This window comes from Protopterus annectens, chromosome 10.part0 (assembly GCF_019279795.1).
Source record: "Protopterus annectens isolate FY-2018-M chromosome 10.part0, PAN1.0, whole genome shotgun sequence".
NCBI lineage: Eukaryota > Metazoa > Chordata > Ceratodontiformes > Protopteridae > Protopterus > Protopterus annectens.
This window is the reverse complement of record NC_056744.1, coordinates 358,873,271-358,900,863: the sequence shown is the minus strand read 5'-3', so window position 1 is coordinate 358,900,863 and position 27,593 is coordinate 358,873,271. Positions and strand designations below refer to the sequence as shown.

At 40.2% G+C, this 27,593-nt stretch overlaps 1 protein-coding gene across 1 annotated transcript in view; it reads left to right on the top strand.

Moving 5' to 3' along the window:
* NMNAT2 (nicotinamide nucleotide adenylyltransferase 2) overlaps positions 1–27,593 on the top strand; it is a 1,202,096-nt gene that overhangs the window by 1,074,436 nt on the left and 100,067 nt on the right. Inside the window, exons 7-8 of the mRNA XM_044085265.1 lie at positions 3,153–3,197; positions 23,972–24,048. Of these exons, the coding sequence (XP_043941200.1) occupies positions 3,153–3,197; positions 23,972–24,048 (122 nt within the window). The remainder of the gene's footprint in view (positions 1–3,152; positions 3,198–23,971; positions 24,049–27,593) is intronic.

Here is a 27,593-nt window from a genome sequence, read left to right as displayed (position 1 = left end):
CTAGTACTTACCTATGCACCTTATGATACTCCTTTACTTTATGTAAAATAGACTTATTTTTAATGGCACTAGTTAGACCATTAGAAGACATTTCTAGAATGTTGCAGATACCTAGGAAATGTATTTTACATTCTTAAGATTTTCTGCAGCATTATCAAGAAAAAGCACACTCCAGATCAGAGACCTGTTAGGCACAATCATTTCCCATCTAATGTGCAGATTTCTTCACAGTGAAGAAGTTGATATATTAGTCATAAACAGGGTAACTAACCATCTTCTATGTAACAGCCACCAGTCTAGCTAACTATAAAGATAAATGTCACAATGTTGTAGTATTATGTTGTTATGTGTTACAATGTTATCATTTTAAGCAAGAGAGGTTACAAAGGAGTCTGCATCTCATACTCTTACAAGTTACAAGTTACAAGGTTGTGGCCCAAGCAAGTAATCTAATGAGACCCTGAAAGTTTTCAAATTAGATGTTTGCCTTAGTCTTAAAGACAATTTATCCCAAGATCTTGCAGTGTAAGTAATAAAAGAGTTTCTTTTGTTAGCATTCTCACTGTGATTCCATTCAGATGAGCCTACAGGCACTGTTAATGGCTTAAGTCTGGCATTCTGTATCTCTGAAGTATTAAAAGACAAAAATAACTAAGACCCACTATAATTCCTCAAAACTGCTAAGCATGTATCATATATAACTGCCCAGGAAATACTTATTGCAATTTAAAATGCAGGTATATATCCTCAGACACTTGTATGTAAGATAGAACAGTTATAAGTAAAGGGATGGTTTAGTAAAATGCTACAAAAATCACTTTTGTAGTGGGGCGTAGCACCCTGCACCCATATGGCTTCAGCCTCTTTATTATTCTCACTTTATTTCAGTTTTAGGAAAAACAAATAGTAGTAAACTGAACTGATTACCTTGCACAAGCAGCCCCATGCCCCTTCTAATTAAACACACCAACTCTTGAGATTGTACAATGCCGGGAAAGAGCATATTCCTGAACACTGATATTGTGTCAGTCTTCCGATCAGCTTTCCTGTCCAGCAAATGCAGCAGGCGGGAGAGCTGTTGGCCAAAATAGCAGTTGAGTAATTTTGGAGTTACTATATCTGTAGCTATATATATATTTATAGAGACAGACAGAGAAATAAACCAGAGGAGCCAGACAAAATGTGGCTAAAACACAGACATTCCACGCATGTTTTTCTGAATTCTGATTATACCACAGACCCTGAAGTTTTAAAGTGCAGTCCTTCATAACTGTGCCATATGTCACCCACTGATGTGTATGACATCGATTTGTCCTAGCATAGTTCACAAAGTAGAGGCTGCCCGAAGAGTACTACATCCGCCTGTAAATGCATCCTGAGCTTTTTAAGTAGCTAGCTTGTATTAGGTGTAGAGATGGCCTATGAAGCTCATCTGTATCATTAAGAATACCAAACTACAGTTAGCCAGAGAGCAGGACCATGTGCGAGCAGGAGCATGGGCATGAAACTGGGGTAACTGGGTTAAGGACTGGGAGGCTACTGCAAAGAAAGGACATTTTGCCAAGGACTGAATTTCTAGACTGAAAGCCATGGGGTATAATTTATTTGTGCCGGGGCTGTTTTACTGATATTTTATTCTGACACTTTTCTTTCCTTTATTACCTCTCATGTTCTATATACAACACCCATAAACTTACTTCAAGAATAAGCTGTTACTTTTAATGGTATGTTAATAATCTGACACAATAAAATGCCACCAAATTCTATACCAAACCATGCACAATTGACTTTAAAACTATTTAATATGATGTGGACTGCTATTCCTAGTTTCTTTGGTCCATCTGTCAAATGCCAAATTAGAAAATTTCAGCTATTAAACGCTTCACAGGAACATTTTTTGTAAACGATGACCTAAAGTAAAACATAGAGAACAAGGGATGATCCATTCTATTTTATGCCTTACTTTAAATGAGTAAGTCTTTCCTCTGCCTGCCTTGTATTGTGTATGTGTGTGCATGTTTGCTTTTCACTGAGACAGACTAGTTTACAGAGATTTGTTAGGTGATACCCATATACTGTTATCCTGTTGTACCCAGTCATGCTGCCCTTCATGGCGGGTGCCCCTAGATGCAAACATGCCACTGTATGGCATCGATATTTTTAGTCTTACTATCGCATATTGTTGGGCATTGATAACAGATTATATGCATGCGTCTCACTTAAGTATTTGAATTTTCTAATTGTGTCTAAGAGTTAGGTCAAGGCAGGATAATTTTAAATGTCATTTATCCCTGACGAGGTAACTGAATATGCCAAGGAACATGAAAAGAATGCAATTCAAGTTGGCATGCAGCTCATGAAAGGAATATATTTGCTGACATGTTTCAAAGGAAAGTGAGAACAGAGCCGACACATCATAAAATTATCTATCTGGTCGCAGAAAGAACATGTGACAAGAATCCGTGGGACACACCTTTTTGAGGGTTAATTACTTAATTTGTAAAAAGGTTAGCTAGATGATAGCAGGTTCTCTGTACTATATAAAATAATTATACTTTCTGCTTAGTGCTAGGTCTGATAGAAAAAAATTTGTCGTCTATCTTGAAATATCTATATGGTAAATTGTTTGATTTCTATTAATAAACATTTGGAAAATGTACCACGGAAGACTTTTGTGCATGTCAATGTGTATTCTCTGTAGACCTCTAGTAGTTGGTTTATTACACACATGAATGCCTGTAATGACATTTTATATACTTAACATTCCCACACATTATTACAAACATGCAGTATATAGCTATGTACTTTTATATGAATATTGTTTGTCTTTCTCATGTATTAGTTCACTGCTGATGTTGTCATACCCCCCATAGTTATGTATATGGCCTTCTCCTCTAGATGTTTAAATATTATAGTGATATTCCCACAATTATCAAAATAAAATGTACTAGTAAACAGATTTAGTATCATATGAATTTCACAAAATCCAACAAGCTGAAATGAAATGGATTTATCTGTTTCTAATCATAATCCATAAAACTGGGACCTCTCACATTAAGATAACTTGCACTAGTATGTCGCAAACTAACAAAAATTAAAGAAAGTTATTTTATATAAACATAATCCATAATAAATGTTGTTTTCTTTTTCAGATGAAAATGCAAATTTGGGGACTACTATGAGATATGAGGAAATTGGTGAGTGTTTTATTGGCTGGTATGAATATTTCATAGTAATGATTTATTTTTATTGTTGCATTTATTTTGTTTATCAGCTGTATCAGAGCATACAGTGGTCCAAAATGCATACTGCTATACTGCAGTGCTTAGAATAAAGGATAGTTTCGGACTGCGACATTTGATTGCCTGTGTAAAAGCCACTCTCTGACAGCATTCCATAGCCAAAGAGATATGGACTGTACACTAGTCTGTTATTGGTGTGATCTAAAAGGAACCTGTTCTTCTAAGGAAAATCACTAGTGAATTAGCAGAAAGAAGTGGAAAAAGATAACCAACCATTCAATTTGCACTTTGGCGGTGACCAGCCAAAACCATGATGAAAATGTAGATCCAATACTTTATTAAACACAGTAAAATTAAAACAAAATTAGCTACAGCATTTTTACCCTTTCACTGAGACTTCATCAGAACAAATGGTCCCACTTCCTTACACTCAGTTATATACCTTCTTAGACCTTCGTCATATCATTCCAGTTAACACCAATCACACCTGATGAGCAAACACTGAGATTCCAATTAAAAAGAGAGATTCCGATTAAAAACAAAAATCAACTGTCATTGCAGGTTATCAATAAACTGAACTGCAGATGTGAAAGAACCAAAAATAATAATAAAACATACTATAAAAATACTATGTAAATTCTAATACCTGCTAAGATCCTAACAATATATAAATATATATTTGCTACAGTGTAAACGTGAAAGAAGGGAATTTAACGGCCAACGACTATAAAAATACCATGATGTCTGTCTACTAAAAATCAATAAATAAATACTAAAAAATGTATAGAAATTCATTAATAGTGTTGATTAAAATAGTAAAAATAATATGTATCTCTTTTTCATTAAAATAAATGTATAGTTCTACTTAGAATAAACACTTTTCACTAATTACCCTATACCAATAAGGAGATGGATAGCAGTTGATGTTTGTTATTTTTTCTGTGTTTAATAAAGTATTGGATTTACATTTCCATCATGGTTTTGGGTGGTCAGTATGTTCTTCTGAGGTGGCATTCAGGGGACTGAAGGTTGCTAATAGGTCAAGGGCAACATTCTGACAGTTTACTTCACATTCTCAGACTTTGCATTGATGTGAATGGAGTGGACTGCATTGTGATGAATTTCTTTATTTTTGTTTGCTACATTTAAGTCACTAGATTAGTGTAATCATGCAGAGTCCCTTTAGAGTGGAGATAAAGGAAGAGAAGTGTCTATAATGTAATATTGCATATATATAATGCATATAGAAAAAAATGTGAATATTGAGCATGTCCATTAAGATATTAAATATATTTCAAGGGTATTAAATGCAGTTCAGTTATTGGCAGTCCAGAGGGCTTGCATATGTATGGTTATGCAGCCAGAACACAGTATAATACATTTTTATATACATGCTTTTATCCTTTGTACCTGCTGTCCATCAGTTACTCTATCCAATCACCCTATGAGGTCATCATCTAGGCAGCCAAGAAGGGAGTTTGATCCCTTTACTTCAGTTCTACCATATGTCCTAAGCACTGTGCTGCACATTTCCATGGTCGCCCTCATCCTGACATCATGAATGTTTGGCTGTTTGGTAAGTAAGCACCTGTCTGGTCTCACCATAATATCAGCCAGTGTTCGGTGCAGGTAAAGCTGATACATTCAGTCTCACAATGATATCAGCCAGTGGTAGGCAACAGTAAAGCTATCATCTGTGGTCTCACCATAATATCAGCCAGGGCTGAGCAGCAGTAAAGCTGTCATGTGTGGTCTAACCATAATATCAGCCAATGCTGGGCAGCAGTAAAGCTGTCATGTGTGGTCTCACCATAATATCAGCCAGAACTGGTCAGCAGTAAAGCTGTCATGTCTGGTCTCACCATAATATCAGACAATACTAAGGAACAGTCAAGCAGAAGACCAAGAAGTCCATCCCAAAGGACAGGTGAGCCAGTACCAGTTCCTTTGATGCCTGGATCATTACTTAATTTATCTCTGGTCTCTACATAGCTAGCAATGAGTGTAATACAGTGATAAGAATATAACTGGTTCATTGTTCAAAATAGGACTATGCTACTCCTCAACATACTTATGTTTAAAATTATAAACAGGGATAATCTGCACCCCAAATGCTAAATGAACAGATAGACAGCAAACGTATGATCTCAGAGAAAGTTTTAATGAGGGAGTTGTATTGCTTAGGCCATGCTCTGGCCTGACTTTAGATGAATGATCCTTCTCAAAGACTGGACTGAACTTCACGGAAGCACCTTAAAATGATGTTAGAAATCAGCTTTCAGTGAAGGCATTTATAGCAAGGCATGCCTCACCATAACCAATGCCTGTAATAGATAACATGTAAAATATCTATGTTATGTATCAGACATTGCATTCAAAATCAAAGTTTCACTCTAATAAACAGAAAATTATAAAAGCATGTAGTGAGCAATGTAAAATATATGCAGAGAACTTAATAGCCAATAAATTTGATGACTTGTTTAGAAAATGTTAATAGGTATTGAAATATGTTAGGAAACATGCAGAAACCTTGCTCATTGCAACCATACTGCACTGTAATTTATCTTGCTATGTCTTTGCACCTTGAGCTTGGGTCATGGCTGAAAAAGGATTTTTGACTAGCCTACCTAATTGGTTAACACACAGAAGTAAAAAAATACATACAAATAGCATACCTTAAGCATTAATGTTTATGACATATGTATTTAACAAAATGTACTGGTGCTCCAAAAATGCAAAGGATACTGGTTACTAATTTCTCTTTCATACCACTTTATGTAGGCTGCATTAAGTGACCATTACAAATGAACCACAATGTAGGTTTAACAAAGAAGGATGCTAACCACCCTTTGAACTGATAATATAGATGCCATCAGCAGAGGCCACACCATTTGTGTCCCAGTTATAACCTTGGTTAGAATATCAAGGATCAGTGTCAGGTGCAGGTTAACTATAGAAAGTGAAGCAGCCATAAGGGTTCCTTTATAAATGCCAGACTGTAGGTGGTTAGAGACATATTTGTCCCAGACTTCTCTCTGATGAAGTGCAAATTTCAGTCTGTGTTCAGTCCTTAACACACAGTTGAACATGATGAGTTTTATGATCATGTAAAAATTGTATCAGATACTTTTATTTTGGGAGATTTTAGTTTTATTTCTCCAAACATAGACCGTAAGATAATTCAGTCCAATAACATAAATCTGCAGACTTTCTTATACATTTGTAACAGTAATAATCTGGGCCGTACTGTCTGACTGATAATTTTACAATGTGATATTCCTGATCTGATCTTAAATGTTTTTATCAGCAGAGCAGACCACTATTCATTTCAGTTAGTATGGACTCAGGTCACAAAACCATTATGTTTAGAATCAAAGTAAATCAGAGTAATTTTGCAGAAAGGTTATAATATAACATAGAAATGGTGTTCTATCAAACTGATTGCACAAATGTGCAAACAATTCAGCATGTATTAGTTTATTATTGTTTGCTGTCAGTGCTGTATGGCCTTTGTTTGTCATCATGACAATGTAGCATTATTTGAGTCATCTGGTTAACAAATGAATAAATGCATTAATAAAAAGAACTGTTTAAACATTAATTTATAATGCAATAAACAAGCATACTACATGGTATCATAAACAATTGCATCAACTTGCAGTTCATTAAAAGCAAAGCACAAAGAAAGGAAAACATTAAATCTATGTGGTATATTTACAAAGTATAACAGACCCTAAAACCTTATGAGAGATGTCCCGCAGTTAAGAATCATATAAACTGAAGTCTCCCAATTAGATTTAAAAGAGGTGATGAAAAAAGATTCTGAGGAAGCCTTTATCAGCAAGGTAGACTGATAAATACAAAACCCTTTACAATTACATAAACTAATCTAGAAATATAACCTAGGACTGCAGCATTTTACTTAAAAGCCAATGGCATATGCAGATTGGACTCTAATTCTGCAAGTATTAATATTAATTAATACAAATTAAGTATTTACAGTGATAATTAAGATCAGCTAAAATACTCATCTCGGGTAGATTAGCTAGGTTATTGAATACTTCATCCACTCCCAACTTATTACTGGCACTGCCAGGGTTAACTCATCAGCTAATAATGCTTCTCTTAGTTATGTCATTATTACTTACGTACTAATTAAACATCTTACCTAATGGCCTCATTGGTCAATGCCCCATTCGAACTCTTTTTGATCCTTTGAAACTCTAAAATTAACACCAAGACTTAGTTTTACTTATTGAGTTCCAAACAATTTTGAAAAACTTGCTGACATCTGAATTGTAGTTCTTTGACTGGTCTAAAATCTGCAGTTCTGGTCATCCTACCTCTGCCCTTCCTGTGTAAAAACTGGAAAGAGGGAGTTGATGATAATGACGACTCTGCTCGATCCAAAAGACAGCCCTCCCAATAACCAAAAGAAGAGTTCAAGGCAGCCCCATACCCTGGATTACACTAAATTTAAGGTGAGAAATAGAAATAAGGCCTGGGATGAATACAAAAAACGGAGTCACATATCACTTAAAAGCATCAACACTATTAAGCGTTAAAATAAGCCGCTAGAGTCCAGACTAACGAATATAAACCTGAGTGCTACAGATGTTGATAGGCATCATATCTGGGCAATCCTAATAATTTTTGGAGCATGATGAAATCTCTGAGTTACAACATACTCTTCCCCAAAATCACACTCATCCTCTAATGTGTCTCCACATCTGTTAGAAATAATATGCATTGATGTATGCTTCTCCATTGCAACAACTAATTCCTCTTTCACCTACAAATAATACTTCCAATCATTCCATCCCTCTTCAAAAACTAATCAATTACCCACCCTTCTATTACAATATCTTTCAGGAAAATAGAAAACCTAAAACTCTAAATTGGCCCTAGGCGTGAGTGTGTGCATGTGTGTGCCTTCTGTGGAAGGTTGGGTGCCGGGCTGGCAACTCAACAGTGTAAAACTCCACTGCCAGTCATGAGCGGACAGGTGATCCACTGTGGTGACCCCTAACCGGGAAAAGCCGAAAGAAGAAGAAGAAGAAGAATTGACTACAAATTCAGTCCTCATTTGCACTAGTTGAATCCTAAAATGTTAAATGTTAGTGCCTGTGTTATTTCAAAGCCATAGGCATGCATATTTGATCTCTTACAAAATACTTTCTCCCAGCTTTAAGGATGCCCTCATGGTACATCTGTCTGATGTTACTTACCCATGATGCACAGCAGCAAACTAATGATCAGCTGTAAACATCCATCATGACATAGTCCTAGAAAAACTTAGCAATGAGCAAATGCTAGATCATATTCAGAAACACAAACTTTTAAATGACATCCAGCATGGTTTTCACCCTAAATATTAATAGTCTGCCTGCAATTTACACTCTAACCTCCAAAATATATTCAGGCATGGAAAAAGGGCAAGTAAGAAGAGCAATATTTATTGATCTAGAAAGTGCTTTTGAAACTGTTAACAGCAACATTTTATTAAATATATTAGCAGAGTATACAAAAGTGACCAAATGTTTCCACAATTACTTACGTGACAGATTATTTTTTGTCATAGGTCACAATTCTTATTCTGTGGCAGACTCCATTACTATTGGTGGCCACAAGGGTCTGTGCCAGACTCCATTACTAATGGTGTCCCACAAGGGTCTGTGCCAGTCTCCATTACTAATGGTGTCCCACAAGGGTCTGTATCAAACTCCATTACCAATGGTGTCCCACAAGGGTCTGTGCCAGACTCCATTACTAATGGTGTCCCACAAGGGTCTATGCCAGACTCCATTACTAATGGTGTTCCACAAGGTCCTGTACTGGACCCACTACTCTTATTACTTTATACAGATGTCATTCCATCAGACATGTCACATTACCACCCTATCTCAATTCAATAGCTCTGAAGGAGTATTTCAGGTCTCAATGGATATGTCCCTGCTCCAAGCCTGACTAAATCTTTATGCATACTGGTGTATCTATCCTATGTCTGTAAGTGCTACTCAAATATCTTTGTTAAGCCAGTTTAGAAGATTGTTAGACTGTACAAATTTAAATGTACTAGAATAAGTGGTATATTTCCTATATTTCCATAAATTTAACTAGACTGTAAAATGTGTTATGTTTGTATTATGTTATGATTACTCTTGCTCAACATGACATTGTAATGATTGTATATGTATACCTTTGGAGATTTTCTCCTTGGGCCTCCACTGAAAATGGACATGTATCTAGTCAGACTATCCCAGTCAACAAATGTAAAATAAAATAAATTTCAGCATAGCTATGTATGCAGATGATATTGTACTAAAAAGCAGACATAGGTTAGTACACCACTTGTCTGCAGCCTTACCAAATGGTTTCTCCTGAAGTTGCAATTGGCTTGTAAACTAAATTATATATAAAAATACCAGCAAATCTTTTATTGTGTTTTTCAGCATATCCAAAAGACTAGCTAAAATTGCAGCTTCCTGTATTTCTTATCTTACTGGTAATATAATCCCCACCAAAAAGCAATGAAATCAAGGTGTGCCATCAGAAGATACCACATCCTTCCATAACTGTTTAATATTCTCCATCTAAGGTATTACAGCAACTTAGTGTGGCTTATGTTTTCTCATGTCTACTAACTGCAGAAGCTCACAGAGCCACTGCCATTAATGTTCTACCCACAAGATTAGAAAATACCTTACCCAGAGGCATAGCTAGCATTTACCCTGCCTTCCCATCTCTTCCAATCATGTCCTGTTTCTATGCCCAACCCCCTAACCCTCCTTCTTCAGATTTTAGCTGGAAAAAAAATAAAACCAATCTATCTTTTTTTCTTTGAAACTGTAGTAAGCAGTTGTTACAGTTTATACCCATCATGGAGTGTACAGTGCTCGGGTTTTAATTAAAAAAAGAAACAAGCAAATCTTACTTTCTTTTGAACTGTAGCCAACTGCTTGCTACATTTGCGTCAAACAGTTGCTACAATTTAGGACACACAGGTAGTGTAACAGCACTCAGGTTTGACCACAAAGCTGGTATGAACTAAAAGGTGATCAGGATCAGATGTTCGATTGTGTCCCCTAACACTTTGCACCCAGGGTAGCTCCCCATTCACCCCACCTCAGCTACACTTCTGATTGAAGATCCTCTAAGAAGGGTCCTTTGGATCTGTTAATAAGTTGTAGTTTCACTTTGTAAACTTCTGTAATACATACAAGAAGCAGGCATTCCCTCTCTCCGTTACTGCTTCAGATAAGCTCCTACTACAAAATAACAGTTTTTGTTTTTTGCATTTGCTTGAAAGTTCTTTTTTTGTTTGTTTGTTTTTCATGGGGTGGGGTTTATTATTTGCATTAGTGGAGCTGTGATTTGGTGTCTAGCTAGTACATCCTATATAATATTTTCTAATCTGTTAAAATATTCAGCAAACATTGAAGACTTGATAACTATTGTTTATTGTGATATTGTGGTTGTCAGTATTTCATAAACGTTTCGATGTGTAAAACAATTGCATACTATTAAGTGATACTGGCAAAATTTCAAGCCCCCATAAACCCTGAGAACATTGCTGCCTATGCAGAACTTTTCACAGAAACCCTGGACAAGCATGCTAATAGCTGCACAGAGGCAGATGTACCCACCAGGAAGAAGTACAGAATCAACTCAAAAAACAAGCCACCCTGGTGGAATCACAAAATCAACAGGCTGTATAACAGCAGGACAAAAATCAAGGCAAAAATTAGGAGGTGCAGCACCCAGCAGGATAAAAGCACTCTCATCAAACTAAACAAACAACTCAAAGGACAAATAAAGTCTACCAAAGCCAAATTTGAAGTAAATTTGGCCTCCCAGGCCAAGGACACCCGCAATGCATTCTTTAGTTATGTCCGCAACCTCAAAGGCAATACACAGTTGTGTGCAGAACTCATTGTAAATGGAGCCACCTATACTGAGCCAGGAGATACAGCAAACCTATTGGCCTCCATGAAACATGACCGGTCAGGGCCTATTGAATTGCTATTTAACTGCAGCCTCCAAACAGGCTTCGTGCCTCATGAACGGAGAACAGCAACGGTTATCCCTCCGCACAAAGGTGGGCCACCTACAGACCCTGGAAATTACAGACTTATAAGTCTCACCAGTCAAATGTGCAAATCCATGGAAAGAATTATCATGGAAATGATCAGTAATGACATAGGAAACCTCCAGATATAGGAGTCAACCTAGTTTGGTGTCCTCAAAGGCAGGTAATGCCTACTCATCCTGGTGGACTTCTTTAGGTCACCAAAGCAATGGATGAGGGAAAAACAGTTCACACTCTCTACCATCACCTTGCCAAGGCATTTGACATAGTACCCCACCTGGGCTTTGTTGACAAACTTAAGAGGATAAGTACAAACTCTTATGTCACCTGGTGGATAGCCAGCTGGATCACAGACAGGACCCAGGAACTCTACAAAGTGGCCAGTCACAAGTGGAGTCCCTCAGGGACTGTTTCTGGGACTGCTCCTTTTTGGCATTTACCTCTCTAAAGTCAAGGCCATTGTCAGTGGTCTCTGGCTGACTAAATCTGCAGATGATTGCAAATTAGGAGATGTCATTGAATCAACCACTGACACAAATGTTCACAAGAAGGGCTGACACAGACAATCAACTGGTGTCAGAGCCATGGACTAAAACTAAATGCAAAGAAATGCATAATAATATCCTTTGGGAAGTCATCTACCCATGGTAACTATAATGGCAACACATCCTTGTATGCTGTATCCTACAGGCTGATGAGGGGAGATCTATGTCTGGCATACAAGGCATTGTCAGACACCTCTTTGATGGACTTCATGCATATCCACAAAACAAACAGCAGCAGAATTACTCATTCTAAAGAATTAAACCCTGCAGAGCAATGGTGATAGATTGCTTTACCCTGCCTACAGCCTTCAGCCAAGCAGAGTAACACTGATAGATTGCTGTAGCCTGCCCGCAGCCCTCATCCAAGCAGAGTAACGGTTATAGATTGCTGTAGCCTGCCCACAGCCTTCACCCAAGCAGAGCAATGGTGATAGATTGCTGTAGCCTGCCTACTACTTCATCCAAGCAGAGTAACGGTGATAGATTGCTGTAGCCTGCCCACAGCCTTCCTCCAAGCAGAGTAATGGTAATAGATTGCTGTAGCCTGCCCACAGCCTTCCTCCAAGCAGAGTAACGGTGATAGATTGCTGTAGCCTGCCCACAGCCCTCATTCAAGCAGAGTAACAGTGATAGATTGCTGTAGCCTGCCTACAGCCCTCATCCAAGCAGAGTAATGGTGATAGATTGCTGTAGCCTGCCCACAGCCTTCATCCAAGCAGAGAAATGGTGACAGACTGCTGTAGCCTGCCCACAGCCCTCATTCAAGCAGAGTAACAGAGACAGATTGCTGTAGCCTGCCCACCAGCCTTCATCCAAGCAGAGCAACGGTGATAGATTGCTGTAGCCTGCCCACTGCCTTCAGCCAAGCAGAGTAACACTGATAAATTGCTGTAGCCTGCCCACAGCCCTCATCCAAGCAGAGTAATGGTGATAGATTTCTGTAGCCTGCCCACAGCCTTCATCCAAGCAGAGTAACAGTGATAGATTGCTGTAACCTGCCCACAGCCTTCATCCAAGCAGAGTAATGGTGATAGATTGCTATAGCCTGCCAACAGCCTTCATCCAAGCAGAATAACAGAGATAGATTGCTGTAGCCTGCCCACAGCCTTCATCCAAGCAGAGTAACGGTGATAGATTGCTGTAGCCTGCCAACAGCCTTCATCTAAGTATAGTAACAGTGATAGATTGCTGTAGCCTGTCCACAGCCTTCATCCAAGCAGATGAAGGGTGATAGATTGCTGTAGCCTGCCCACAGCCCTCATCCAAGCAGAGTAACGGTGATAGATTGCTGTAGCCTACCCACAGCCTTCACCCAAGCAGAGCAATGGTGATAGATTGCTGTAGCCTGCCTACTACCTTCATCCAAGCAGAGTAACGGTGATAGATTGCTGTAGCCTTCCCACAGCCCTCATCCAAGCAGAGTAATGGTGATAGATTTCTGTAGCCTGCCCACAGCCTTCACCCAAGCAGAGCAATGGTGATAGATTGCTGTAACCTGCCCACAGCCTTCATCCAAGCAGAGTAATGGTGATAGATTGCTGTAGCCTACCAACAGCCTTCATCCAAGCAGAGTAATGGTGATAGATTTCTGCAGCCTTCCCACAGCCTTTATCCAAGTATAGTAACAGAGATAGATTGCTGTAGCCTGCCCACTGCCTTCATCTAAGCAGCTTAACAGTGATAGATTGCTGTAGCCTGCCAACAGCCTTCAACCAAGCACAGCAATGGTGATAGATTGCTGTAGCATGCCCACAGCCTTCATCCAAACAGAATAATGGTGATAGATTACTGTAGCCTGCCCACAGCCTTCATCCAAGCAGAGTAATGGTGATAGATTGCTGTAGCCTGCCCACAGCCTTCATTCAAGCAAAGCAATGGTGATAGATTGCTGTAGCCTGACCACAGCCTTCATCCAAGCAGATTAAGGGGGATAGATTGCTGTAGCCTGCCCACAGCCTTCATCCAAGCAGAGTAACGGTGATAGATTACTGTAGCCTGCCCACAGCCTTCATCCAAACAGAGCAACGGTGATAGATTGCTGTAGCCTGACCACAGCCTTCATCCAAGCAGATTAAGGGGGATAGATTGCTGTAGCCTGTCCACAGACCTTCATCCAAGCAGAGTAATGGTGATAGATTGCTGTAGCCTGCCCACAGCCTTCATCCAAGCAGAGTAATGGTGATAGATTGCTGTAGCCTGTCCACAGCCTTCATCCAAGCAGGGTAATGGTGATAGATTGCTGTAGCCTGCCCACAGCTTTCATCCAAGCAGAGTAATGGTGATAGATTGCTGTAGCCTGCCCATTGCCTTCATTCAAGCAGAGTAACGGTGATAGATTGCTGTATCCTGCCCACAGCCTTCATCCAAGAAGAGTAACGATGATATGTTGCTCTAGCCTGCCTGCAGCCTTCATCCAAGCAGAGTAATAGTGATAGATTGCTGTAGCCTGCCCACAGCCTTCATTCAAGCAGAGTAACGGTGATAGATTGCTGTAGCCTGCCCACAGCCTTCATCCAAGCAGAGTAACAGTGATAGATTGCTGTAGCCTGCCCACAGCCTTCATCCAAGCAGAGTAATGGTGATAGATTTCTCTAGCCTGCCCACAGCCTTCATCCAAGCAGAGTAACGGTGATAGATTGCTGTAGCCTGCCCACAGCCTTCATCCAAAAAGTGTAACACTGATAGATTGCTGTAGCCTGCCCAAAGCTTTCATCCAAGCAGAGTAACAGTGATAGATTGCTGTAGCCTTCCCACAGCCTTCATCCAAGCAGAGTAATGGTGATAGATTGCTATACCCTGCCCACAGCCTTCATTCAAGCAGAGTAACAGTGTTAGATTGCTGTAGCCTGCCCACAGCCTTGACCAAGCAGAGTAACGGTGATATGTTGCTCTAGCCTGCCCACAGCCTTCACCCAAGCAGAGTAATAGTGATAGATTGCTGTAGCCTGCCCACAGCCTTCATTCAAGCAGAGTAATGGTGATAGATTGCTGTAGCCTGCCCACAGCCTTCATCCAAGCACAGTAATGGTGATAGATTTCTCTAGCCTGCCCACAGCCTTCATCCAAGCAGAGTAACGGTGATAGATTGCTGTAGCCTGCCCACAGCCTTCATCCAAGCAGAGTAACAGTGATAGATTGCTGTAGCCTGCCCACAGCCTTCATCCAAGCAGAGTAGTGGTGATAGATTGCTGTAGCCTGCCCACAGCCTTCATCCAAGCAGAGTAACAGTGATAGATTGCTGTAGCCTTCCCACAGCCTTCATCCAAGTATAGTAACAGAGATAGATTGCTGTAGCCTGCCCACTGCCTTCATCTAAGCAGCATAACAGTGATAGATTGCTGTAGCCTGCCAACAGCCTTCAACCAAGCAGAGCAATGGTGATAGATTGCTGTAGCCTGCCCACAGCCTTCATCCAAACAGAATAATGGTGATAGATTACTGTAGTCTGCCCACAGCCTTCAGCCAAGCAGAGTAACACTGATTGATTGCTGTAGCCTGCCCACAGCCTTCATCCAAGCAGAGTAATGCTGATAGATTGCTGTAGCCTGCCCACAGCCTTCATTCAAGCAGAGCAACAGTGATAGATTGCTGTAGCCTGACCACAGCCTTCATCCAAGCAGATTAAAGGGGATAGATTGCTGTAGCCTGCCCACAGCCTTCATCCAAGCAGAGTAACGGTGATAGATTGCTGTAGCCTGCCCACAGCCTTCATCCAAGCAGAGCAATGGTGATAGATTGCTGTAGCCTGACCACAGCCTTCATCCAAGCAGATTAAGGGGGATAGATTGTTGTAGCCTGCCCACAGCCTTCATCCAAGCAGAGTAACGGTGATAGATTGCTGTAGCCTGCCCACAGCCTTCATCCAAGCAGAGTAATGGTGCTAGATTTCTGTAGCCTGCCCACAGCCTTCATCCAAGCAGGGTAATGGTGATAGATTGCTGTAGCCTTCCCACAGCTTTCATCCAAGCAGAGTAATGGTGATAGATTGCTGTAGCCTGCCCACTGCCTTCATTCAAGCAGAGTAATGGTGATAGATTGCTGTAGCCTGCCCACTGCCTTCATTCAAGCAGAGTAACAGTGCTAGATTGCTGTAGCCTTCCCACAGCCTTCATCCAAGCAGATTAACGGTGATAGATTGATGTAGCCTGCCCACAGCCTTCATCTAAGCAGAGTAACGGTGATAGATTGCTGTAGCCAGCCCACAGCCTTCATCCAAGCAGAGTAATGGTGATATGTTGCTCTAGCCTGCCCACAGCCTTCATCCAAGCAGAGTAATAGTGATAGATTGCTGTAGCCTGCCCACAGCCTTCATTCAAGCAGAGTAATGGTGATAGATTGCTGTAGCCTGCCCACAGCCTTCATCCAAGCATAGTAACGGTGATAGATTGCTTTAGCCTGCCCACAGCCTTCATCCAAGCAGAGTAATGGTGATAGATTTCTCTAGCCTGCCCACAGCCTTCATCCAAGCAGAGTAACGGTAATAGATTGCTGTAGCCTGCCCACAGCCTTCATCCAAGCAGAGTAACAGTGATAGATTGCTGTAGCCTGCCCACAGCCTTCATCCAAGCAGAGTAACGGTGATAGATTGCTGTAGCCTGCCCACAGCCTTCATCCAAGAAGAGTAATGGTGATAGATTGCTGTAGCCTGCCCACAGCCTTCCTCCAAGCAGAGTAACGGTGATAGATTGCTGTATCCTGCCCACAGCCTTCATCCAAGCAGAGTAACGATGATATGTTGCTCTAGTCTGCCCGCAGCCTTCATCCAAGCAGAGTAATAGTGATAGATTGCTGTAGCCTGCCCACAGCCTTCATTCAAGCAGAGTAACAGTGATAGATTGCTGTAGCCTGCCCACAGCCTTCATCCAAGCAGAGTAACAGTGATAGATTGCTGTAGCCTGCCCACAGCCTTCATCCAAGCAGAGTAATGGTGATAGATTTCTCTAGCCTGCCCACAGCCTTCATCCAAGCAGAGTAACGGTGATAGATTGCTGTAGCCTGCCCACAGCCTTCATCCAAAAAGAGTAACACTGATAGATTGCTGTAGCCTGCCCAAAGCTTTCATCCAAGCAGAGTAACAGTGATAGATTGCTGTAGCCTTCCCACGGCCTTCATCCAAGCTGAGTAATGGTGATAGATTGCTATAGCCTGCCCACAGCCTTCATTCAAGCAGAGTAACAGTGTTAGATTGCTGTAGCCTGCCCACAGCCTTCACCAAGCAGAGTAACGGTGATATGTTGCTCTAGCCTGCCCACAGCCTTCACCCAAGCAGAGTAATAGTGATAGATTGCTGTAGCCTGCCCGCAGCCTTCATTCAAGCAGAGTAATGGTGATAGATTGCTGTAGCCTGCCCACAGCCTTCATCCAAGCAGAGTAATGGTGATAGATTTCTCTAGCCTGCCCACAGCCTTCATCCAAGCAGAGTAACGGTGATAGATTGCTGTAGCCTGCCCACAGCCTTCATCCAAGCAGAGTAACAGTGATAGATTGCTGTAGCCTGCCCACAGCCTTCATCCAAGCAGAGTAGTGGTGATAGATTGCTGTAGCCTGCCCACAGCCTTCATCCAAGCAGAGTAACAGTGATAGATTGCTGTAGCCTTCCCACAGCCTTCATCCAAGTATAGTAACAGAGATAGATTGCTGTAGCCTGCCCACTGCCTTCATCTAAGCAGCATAACAGTGATAGATTGCTGTAGCCTGCCAACAGCCTTCAACCAAGCAGAGCAATGGTGATAGATTGCTGTAGCCTGCCCACAGCCTTCATCCAAACAGAATAATGGTGATAGATTACTGTAGTCTGCCCACAGCCTTCAGCCAAGCAGAGTAACACTGATTGATTGCTGTAGCCTGCCCACAGCCTTCCTCCAAGCAGAGTAATGGTGATAGATTGCTGTAGCCTGCCCACAGCCCTCATTCAAGCAGAGTAACAGTGATAGATTGCTGTAGCCTGCCCACAGCCCTCATTCAAGCAGAGTAATGGTGATAGATTTCTGTAGCCTGCCCACAGCCTTCATCCAAGCAGAGTAATGGTGCTAGATTTCTGTAGCCTGCCCACAGCCTTCATCCAAGCAGGGTAATGGTGATAGATTGCTGTAGCCTGCCCACAGCTTTCATCCAAGCAGAGTAATGGTGATAGATTGCTGTAGCCTGCCCACTGCCTTCATTCAAGCAGAGTAATGGTGATAGATTGCTGTAGCCTGCCCACTGCCTTCATTCAAGCAGAGTAACAGTGCTAGATTGCTGTAGCCTTCCCACAGCCTTCATCCAAGCAGATTAACGGTGATAGATTGCTGTAGCCTGCCCACAGCCTTCATCCAAGCAGAGTAACGGTGACAGATTGCTGTAGCCTGCCCACAGCCTTCATCCAAGCAGAGTAATGGTGATATGTTGCTCTAGCCTGCCCACAGCCTTCATCCAAGCAGAGTAATAGTGATAGATTGCTGTAGCCTGCCCACAGCCTTCATTCAAGCAGAGTAATGGTGATAGATTGCTGTAGCCTGCCCACAGCCTTCATCCAAGCAGAGTAACGGTGATAGATTGCTGTAGCCTGCCCACAGCCTTCATCCAAGCAGAGTAATGGTGATAGATTTCTCTAGCCTGCCCACAGCCTTCATCCAAGCAGAGTAACGGTGATAGATTGCTGTAGCTTGCCCACAGCCTTCATCCAAAAAGAGTAACACTGATAGATTGCTGTAGCCTGCCCACAGCCTTCATCCAAGCAGAGTAACAGTGATAGATTGCTGTAGCCTGCCCACAGCCTTCATCCAAGCAGAGTAACGGTGATAGATTGCTGTAGCCTGCCCACAGCCTTCATCCAAGAAGAGTAATGGTGATAGATTGCTGTAGCCTGCCCACAGCCTTCCTCCAAGCAGAGTAACGGTGATAGATTGCTGTAGCCTGCCCACAGCCCTCATTCAAGCAGAGTAATGGTGATAGATTGCTGTAGCCTGCCCATAGCCTTCATCCAAGCAGAGTAACAGAGATAGATTGCTGTAACCTGCCCACAACCTTCATCCAGGCAGAGTAACGGTGATAGATTACTGTAGCCTGCCTTCCCCAGATAACTTTCTGGCAGCTCTGATCCATCTTGTATTAGTACTGAATCACTAACATTGCATTTTGGAGGGTAAGGATTGCCTCATGTATCGACATTCCCTTAGCACATGGCAACCGTGCTTCCAAAGGAGTGGTTTATATAGCACTATATGAAGGCTGTTTCAGTTATTACATTGGTATAACTGAATGACATTTTCCGAAAATAATGTATGAGTATTTTTACACTATTTTAATGAAAACTTCTAAGAACTCCTTATTCAAACACACACAAGTGTGTACTAATTGGAAATGTAAGTTTGGCATAATGGAAGAGATCCAACACAAAGAACGGGGTGATTCTTGGGAAACCAGAATCAAGCACAAATAATTGATTAGGCAGTTCAGGTTGAATGCATCTAATAATCAGGGTGTAACTGAACACATTTCCATTGTCCGTATATTCAGATTGAGAGCTGCCAGATTATAATGAATTGTTTAATTATATTTAGACTATTTTTAAACAAACATTATTTATATATTAATTTACACATTCTTTTAACAAAATAACCCCTTGATGGTATTTTCCTACATATATTTGTATATATATTTTTGTTTTCTTACACTGTGTACATATTATTGATACATATTGAATTAATTTGTTTGACTACCATTGGATAATGTGCATCATGTGATCTGTTTAACAAGCTATTTAAACTACTTCAAATGTATAGAATATGATTCTGATGAAGTCTTACTGATTTTTAGGGATGAAAGCTCATAACCATTGTTTACTTTTAGTTTATGCCTATTAAATTTCAAATTTGTATGTTTGGAAACTGAGTTTGAATTTTTACTTGGATACCTGTTATTTATGCAAGACACTACATGAGCCTTTTGTTTTTTTTTGTTTGGTTTACTGGTCTGTGGCTGCATGGTCACACTCTACAAGTGTTTGGTGTTTCTTTGTAATAGCAATATCTAAATAAAACTGGGGGCATTTTTTCTCTCCAGTTTCCAAGGCTTTCTCCAGATTGTTTGCACTAAGAGATTGAGAAGTATGTTAGCAATGTGTTAATAAGAATAATAATAATAAAAACACAGTAAAGGTGTCATAGTAGAAAATGCTGCATTCAACACAAACAACCCTAAAAAATAACTGAAAATGCGGTAGTAAAACATGGCTCCTGTTAAACATTATTATATTTTTACTCTTTTATTTTATAATTATCTTCATTCCTCCAAAGAAATTTGCTCTAACAATCCATCTGCAGTTATGTGAGTAGTAGTGCTGTGTTACATACAGGATCAAAGTTTTATCTTGCCTCCTTTTGGCTATTCTGTCCTGCCCCCTCACCCCAAAGAGGGCTGGCAATGGCAGCATGCAGTAGCTCATGTGCACACTCAAGCCTATTTTTCAGTTCCCATCTATTTATCTGATGATTGCTGCTATGCATCACATATTCCACAAGGTGGCAGCCAAGTAGCAGTGTATGAAGTTCCTAATAGTCCAAATGCAATGCAATGCACATTTTTTTTTTCAAATATATTTCTATTGAATTTTTCAAACTTTTCAAACATACTAAGGAAAAACTGTAAGTCATTACGGTAAGCAGTAAAGTATACATATATATATGTAACAGTTAGTACAAAAACTGCATTTATAAAACAGCAGTTATCTTACAGAGAAACTTGCATCTTAGAGACCAATATAAGCAGTAAAGACCCCCAATAACCTATTACAGTCAAAGTCTAGGGATACAAATGGAAAGTGGCTTGGAAGGAAGAATATATGACTGTCTTAAGAAGAAAGAAAAGTGGTAAGGAGGGTATAACCATAAAAAACAACTATTTACACCATGTACTTCCATTTATACCATATTTACAACATATTTACACCATGGTGCCAGAGGATAACAAAATAATATAACGAAATATTTTGTAAAATCAAAAGTTACTGTGTGATGGTAACAATGTCTAATGGTTATAGGGCCAGATATGATACTGATGGAGGATTTCCTGGAATGTAGTGTCAGTGACCCACATTTTGGAAGATTATTTAGTTCGGATTAGGTCAAAAAGTCTACACCAGTAATTCTGAAAATATTCTTTTTTCTTTTTGTTAATATTGCATAACTTGTGCAGATATATATTTGATTGCCATTGATGTAAAGTTTTCCCAAGCTATTGTTGAGGGATTGACCCAATTCTTGGCTATAAAATATTTGAGAAGGGCGCAGGCTGTAACACAGATGTGGCGATGGACACCCTTAAGAGATTTAAGAATTATATTTACAATCATGGTTTGCCAAGAGAATGTGCTTTTTTCGTATCCCATTTTTTCGAACTGAGTTCTGAGAGAACAGTGCAATGCACATTTTCTTATTCGAGCCCAAGAGTTCCTTAACCTGATAGTTGATGTTTACCTTGTGAGTAGACAGACAAAACTTTATTCTCTACAGTTAGATTTTCCTCAGAATATTTTTACATGCAGGTAGCCCGGTGGCTCATCCCTGTTTTTTTTTTTCCCTGTTTTAGTCAGATGTCTACAAATGCATTGACTTGAGTGAAGTATTATTAAGGTGTTTACCACTTTATTTCTATGTTGGTATTCCTTCTCAACCCCTTCTCTTGGGGTGTAATAGATGACTGAACTAGATCTACCTGTAGAATATGGCAGAATATAACCAAAATTGCTGATATTGTAGAAGTGCTGAGTTGACAAAATAAGGACTGGAGGATGTATGCAGATTGTTGTTGAAGAAAACATAACTATTTCTTTTGAATTTCATTAAGTTTAGTTTCATAGGTTCATAGTTATACTCAGTGTGGCAAAGCAGACAGTGTTGTTGCCTCACAACAAGAAGTTCCCTGGTTCAAGTCTCAGCTGGGTTACTTCTGTGTCAAGCTTGTATGTCCACCCTGTGTTTGTGTGGGTTTCCTCCAGGTGCTGTGGTGTCCTCCCACATTCCAAAGACATGTAGTAGCTGGATTACGCATGCTAAGTTGGCCATAGATGTGATGTGTGTGGTGTGCAAGAACTACTGTGGCAGGGCTGACAGTGTAAACCATGGCTCTATATGATTGACACCCCATGTGCAAAAAATGGGAAAAAGGGGTTGTGGATGGATGGATAGTTATATTAGGCATGTGGTCTAAATGACCATTGAGAAAGTCAGCCACTAAAAACAAATATTAATCTTCTGTGATTGGATAATGTCCTGTCTGTGCCATTTTTAACATTATCCTTCATTCAGTTTTTGTTTACTGTGTTCATTCACTAGACATTAGTAGCTGGTTACTGCAAGATTACTAGGACACATTACTGTGATTCAATATAGTGTCAGTTTAAGTAATAAAAATAAAGAAATAAAAAAATAATAATCAGACACAGAGGAACATAAACACACTGAGTATGATGTAGCCTGTCCATTTTTTACTGGATAAACTACAGGTCTTGTTTTTCTAATAACTTAACAATGCCTTCAAGCTTGAAGCAGAGAGAGAGAGAGAGAGAGAGAGAAAGTAATTATACACACATGACTATGAGATATGCAAATGTTGCTCAGTATGAAACCATTTATTTGTTAATTTATTTATTTATTCATTATTTCATTCAACTGGATCTGATCAGTAGTGATCCATTTCAGCTACAGCCTGTAAACTTAGAAGATGCTGGGCACAGGCAACCAAATACAGTCCCCGTTGTGCCCTACATTACATTCCATAATGATGCACCAATCAGGGCATCTGTTACTAAACATAACATGAAACAGAATTCTATGAGTGCTGCCAGTAGGTTTCTAAAGCAGAGCCGTGCTGCCCACAGATGCTAACTTGGCAATTATGGCACCTGCAACTTTCATTAAGTATTTTTTGGTTATTCATTTTGCCTCTGCCCTTGACAAGCCTTTCCTCTTCATCTTTTTTGGTTTTGTTTTGTATTTAAAAGATAGTTTATCTAATTCTTTGCAAGTTAACATGTCAAATCTGAAAATCTAGAAGCATATGAGATATTTCACTGTTAATAAATTCAGTTGTATACCCAGCACAATAGAGCAAACTGTGAAGGTGTTTGAGGCTTATACGTCTCATGTTAGTGAACTGACTTCACTGGCAAGTACTGATAAGCATGCCGCCAGGACTGAGACCTCAGAAATGACTGTTTGATGGACATCATTTCAGTTTTTGAGAGGCTAGCTGACTGACTTCTAGTTACCATTGTGTGAAATAGTATAATAGCAAACAGTGTGTTGTGACTCGTGGATTAAAAATGGTTAAGGATCTTTGGTAATGCAGTACACAGACACTTTACAAGATGCTTTATTACTGAGACTCCACTGAGTGATAAGGGGAAAAACTGAGAGAAAAAATAAAAATACTGTCACGATAGGTAACAACCGTTTGAACTCATCCCTCATCCTAGACCATGCAGCGATTGAATCTCAACCAGGCCAAACAAGACTTTGTGTCATGAATCTTTATATGAGGCAAGAACAGGTGATAATAACTGACGAAATAACCTGGGGGAAAAACAGGCAGGTAGTTAGACTAATGCTGAATAAACATGCAATGGAACATGCACTGCTGAAACACATTCACTAACAACCTATTTCATTTTCATAAACAGTCCAAATGAGCAATAGTGAATTTGCAATAATGTTAAAGAAACTTAAAATGCACTGCTTGAAAGAAGTCACTGCAGGGGAAGTTCTCCTATCACTGATGTGTAATTACCTGACAGATTATTTAACTAGAAGGTAGTACAGAGGATGAAACCTCCTGCATGGAAGAGACTGTTTGAAATCTACTTCACACTTTTTTCATTCACAAGTGCAATTCAATTAAAAAATAGTGAACACATTATACCACGTTTATTTCTTTCTAAACAGGTTAGGACAGTTGCTGAAGAAATGTTAATTAAATAAACACGCTGTTGACATCAAGAAAATGTAATGGCTGTATGGTATGCAAAGTATGTTTAGCTATCTACTGGCAGTGAATGTACAATATAAATTATGTTTCAATAGTAGTGCTATCCTCCTGTTTTGTTTTTTCCCTTCTAGAACTGCGCATACTCTTACTTTGTGGAAGTGACCTGCTGGAGTCGTTCTGCATACCAGGCCTCTGGAATGAAAGCGATGTAAGTTTCCTTTACACCTGCTCTAATAACTATCTTCTTCCTCTAGCCTGTTACTATTGTTTTGGGCTCTTCACTTTTCTCATTATATGTCCTGCTTGATTTTCCTGCCTTCACAATTTCTCAAGCTATTGTTTCTAATGGTAAACATATTTTATTTCCAGTGTCTGCATGTTTATTCTTAAACAAAAACACGCAGAAGTTAAGATCGACATGTTTTTAGCTGGAGTCTAAAGTCATGCAAAAAGCAATTTCCTTGCATTAACAGCTGTGCTGTCACTGTTAAGTAGAAATCCATTGCTCTCAGGATAATGCAAAACTATTTTCTTAGCTGCACACTGCTGCAACTGTACACAAATAACTGCCCCAGAATGAGAAGAATGTTACGATGCATCTAGAATAAAGAGAAGAAAGAAAAAACAGTGCATTTAAAATACCACACTCAGGATGTACTCACGCTGTCATGTGCTTGTTCTGCGTACAGTGAGTGCACACAGTATCCATGTCATTAAACTACATTCATGTGTACTGTATTACATTCCAATTTGCTTACAGTTCTGGACTATTATAATATAGATTGTAATAATAATATCTAAATGTAGCTTTCTGTGTGGTTGCATTTTTTGAAGTAATTGCTGAATTTATACATATAATTTTGGCCCATCTGGTATTATTTATTTGTTTGTTTATCTATTTATTTATTCATTTATTTATTGCCAGGAGTTGCATAGCTAAAGCCTGTCTCTCCTGTTTTCCTGGCATATCATGCCCACATTACTTTTGTCCGGCAAACAATTATTATTTCATTCTCTCATTTATGTTTGCATTCTTTTTACACCTTTTTCGTTTTGACTACCACTGACGGCTTTCCATATGTTGTTTATGTAGAAAGGCATATGCCACATAACCAATATGACCTTTTTCTATCCTGAATAACAGTATGCAGTGACATCATAGTGACATGCATGTTTCACTTCATGCCCACTTAAACAGCCCTGCTGCTGACCCAGATCTGTAGCCATAGGTCAAAGAAGTCACTGCAGCATCTGTCATGGTACCTCTGTTGCCTGGGCTAGCCTACCATATCAGTGATAAAGAAAACCCTCTTCTCTGCCCCCTTCCTTGCTGTCTTTCCAGCTCGCCAAATCCATTCCAGAACCTGGATTGTCAGTGGCTTAGTCTGACACCTTGCCTCTGATGATGCCACAATATGAACAGAAAATGACTGATTTTAATAACTGGCTTCATTTCTGGTGTCACTCCAGTGGGATCCGATATCTATCAGCACTGGAAGACATGGCTAATAGACCACGTTGCTTTCCTAAGGATAGTCCACACCTGGCCCAACTGGGCTTTTGGATATTGGTTAAACTTTATCCTCCCCCGTAAAGCCTTTTTTAGACAATGTCAAATGCCAGAACTACCAACGTAGTGAAAACATCTCCAAGCAACGTTAAGGTGTTAGTGGCCATTGATAGGAGCCTAAACAAGAAACTCCGCCATCTACAAGCTCTTACCATGACTTGGTTTAAAGCCACAGAAAGTACTTCAGCAGTACAAGGCTACAGTGTCTTCCCCACATTTAGGCCAACAGCAGCACAGACTGGGGCTAAGGATGGAGGTGTCTTGATTGACATTAGTAAAAAATGGAAATCCAGCTTGGTTAAGCAGTGTAATTCCTTGGAGTTCATCCACGTATAAGTCTCCGTAGATAAGTTTCCTTACCATGTCCTGGCCAGTTACAAGTCACCCTCTATGAACCACAAAGCTCATAACTCTCACCTGGACCTACTAGAGGCACTCACCATCCAATCAAATACCCTATTCATGGGAGACTTTAACTACCCTTCTGTAGACTGGGAAACATATACTACCTCTAACTCACAGGCACAATATTTCCTGGATTTTATCAACACAAATGCCCTCAACCATATAGTGCACACTCCAACCAAAGGATTAAATATACCGGACTTAGTACTCACTAACATGGGAGAGCATTGCACCCTCCCCTGTGTCACATCCTTATTGGTGAGGTAAGACCACAAAGCTGTTTTCTTTGAAATGAAAATCAAACCAGAAAAATCAACTAAACCCATAACAGTGAAGAACTATCATAAAGCAAACTGTATCCTATCAAATTACAGTTTGTCAAAATTCATGGCTCCCTCAAACTCTGAGAACACAGCTAGGTATGCAGAATTATTCACAGAAACCCTGTACAATGTGTAAATGGCTTGCCGTACCAGAATTAAGCCCAAACCTAACACCAAAAGCAAATCACTCCAACTAGTGGAATCTTTACCTTAACACAGTAAAGAAAAACTTTCTGGCTAAAAACCGAAAGAACGCCACTCATATAGGCAAGAGCTCTCTGATTCAACTAAACAAGAAATTAAGAGGTCTAATAAATTCCAAAAAGCCTATTGTGAGGGCAGGATAGCTTGCCATGCTAAGGACAATCACAAAACTTTCTTCAGCTATGTCGGCAATCTTAAATGTAATACTCAGCAGTGTGCAGAGCTGGTGGTAAATAGCATAAGCTTCACTAACCAGGGTGACATAGTGAATCTACTGGCTGATAAATTTGGCTGTAAATTTACCCCCACTCCCCCCACTATCCTCTGTGAAATCCCTTCTAGCATATCCCTCTCAGTTATCAATAGGTCGCGACTTCTGGCAGCATTCGCTAATGTCAAACACACTACTTCAGTCTGCCCTGACAACATCCCTGGTTGCCTCCTAAATAGCCTGAAATATGACCTAGCAGGACCACTTGAAGCACTCCTCTTCATCTACAGCCTCAAAAGAGGTTACGTGCCAGGTGAATGAAGGGCCACAACGGTCATCCCTCTTCATAAGGGTGGACCATCAACCGACCCACAGGAACTACAGACCTATCAATCTGACAAGTCTAATATGCAAAGCCAGAGAGTGAATCATCATGGAAATGATCAACAAGGACATTGGCAGCCTACAGACACTGAACCCATCACAGTTCGGCTTTGTTAAGAGAAGGTCTTGCCTACTCAACCTGGTAGACTTCTTTGAACGGGTCACCAAGGCTAAGGATGAGGGAAAATGGTGTACACTGGCTGCCTTGACCTGACCAAGGCATTCAATATAATACGTAGCTCAGGTATTATTTACAATCTCTCAGATCTAGCTATAAATCCCTATGTAAGTTGCTAGATTGATAGATGGCTCACAGATATGACCCAAGAAGTCAGGATCAATGAGATCACCTACACCAGAAGACCAGTCACCAACAGAATACCCCAGGGCCCCATGTTGGGCCTGCTCTTGTTTGGCATCTCCTTCTTGGAAATCAAAGCTAATGTCAAGAGCTTCTGGCTCACCAAGTATGCATATGACTGTAAATTTGGAGCTATCACAGATTCTGACCAATACACCAGCATCCTACAAGAGGGTCTAACACAAACAAATGACTGGTGCCAAAGCCATGGATTAAAATTCAGTGCAAACAAATGCATTATTGTGCCTTTTGAGAAATTGTCCATCCACCAATTCAACATCCTTAAGAGTTGGCC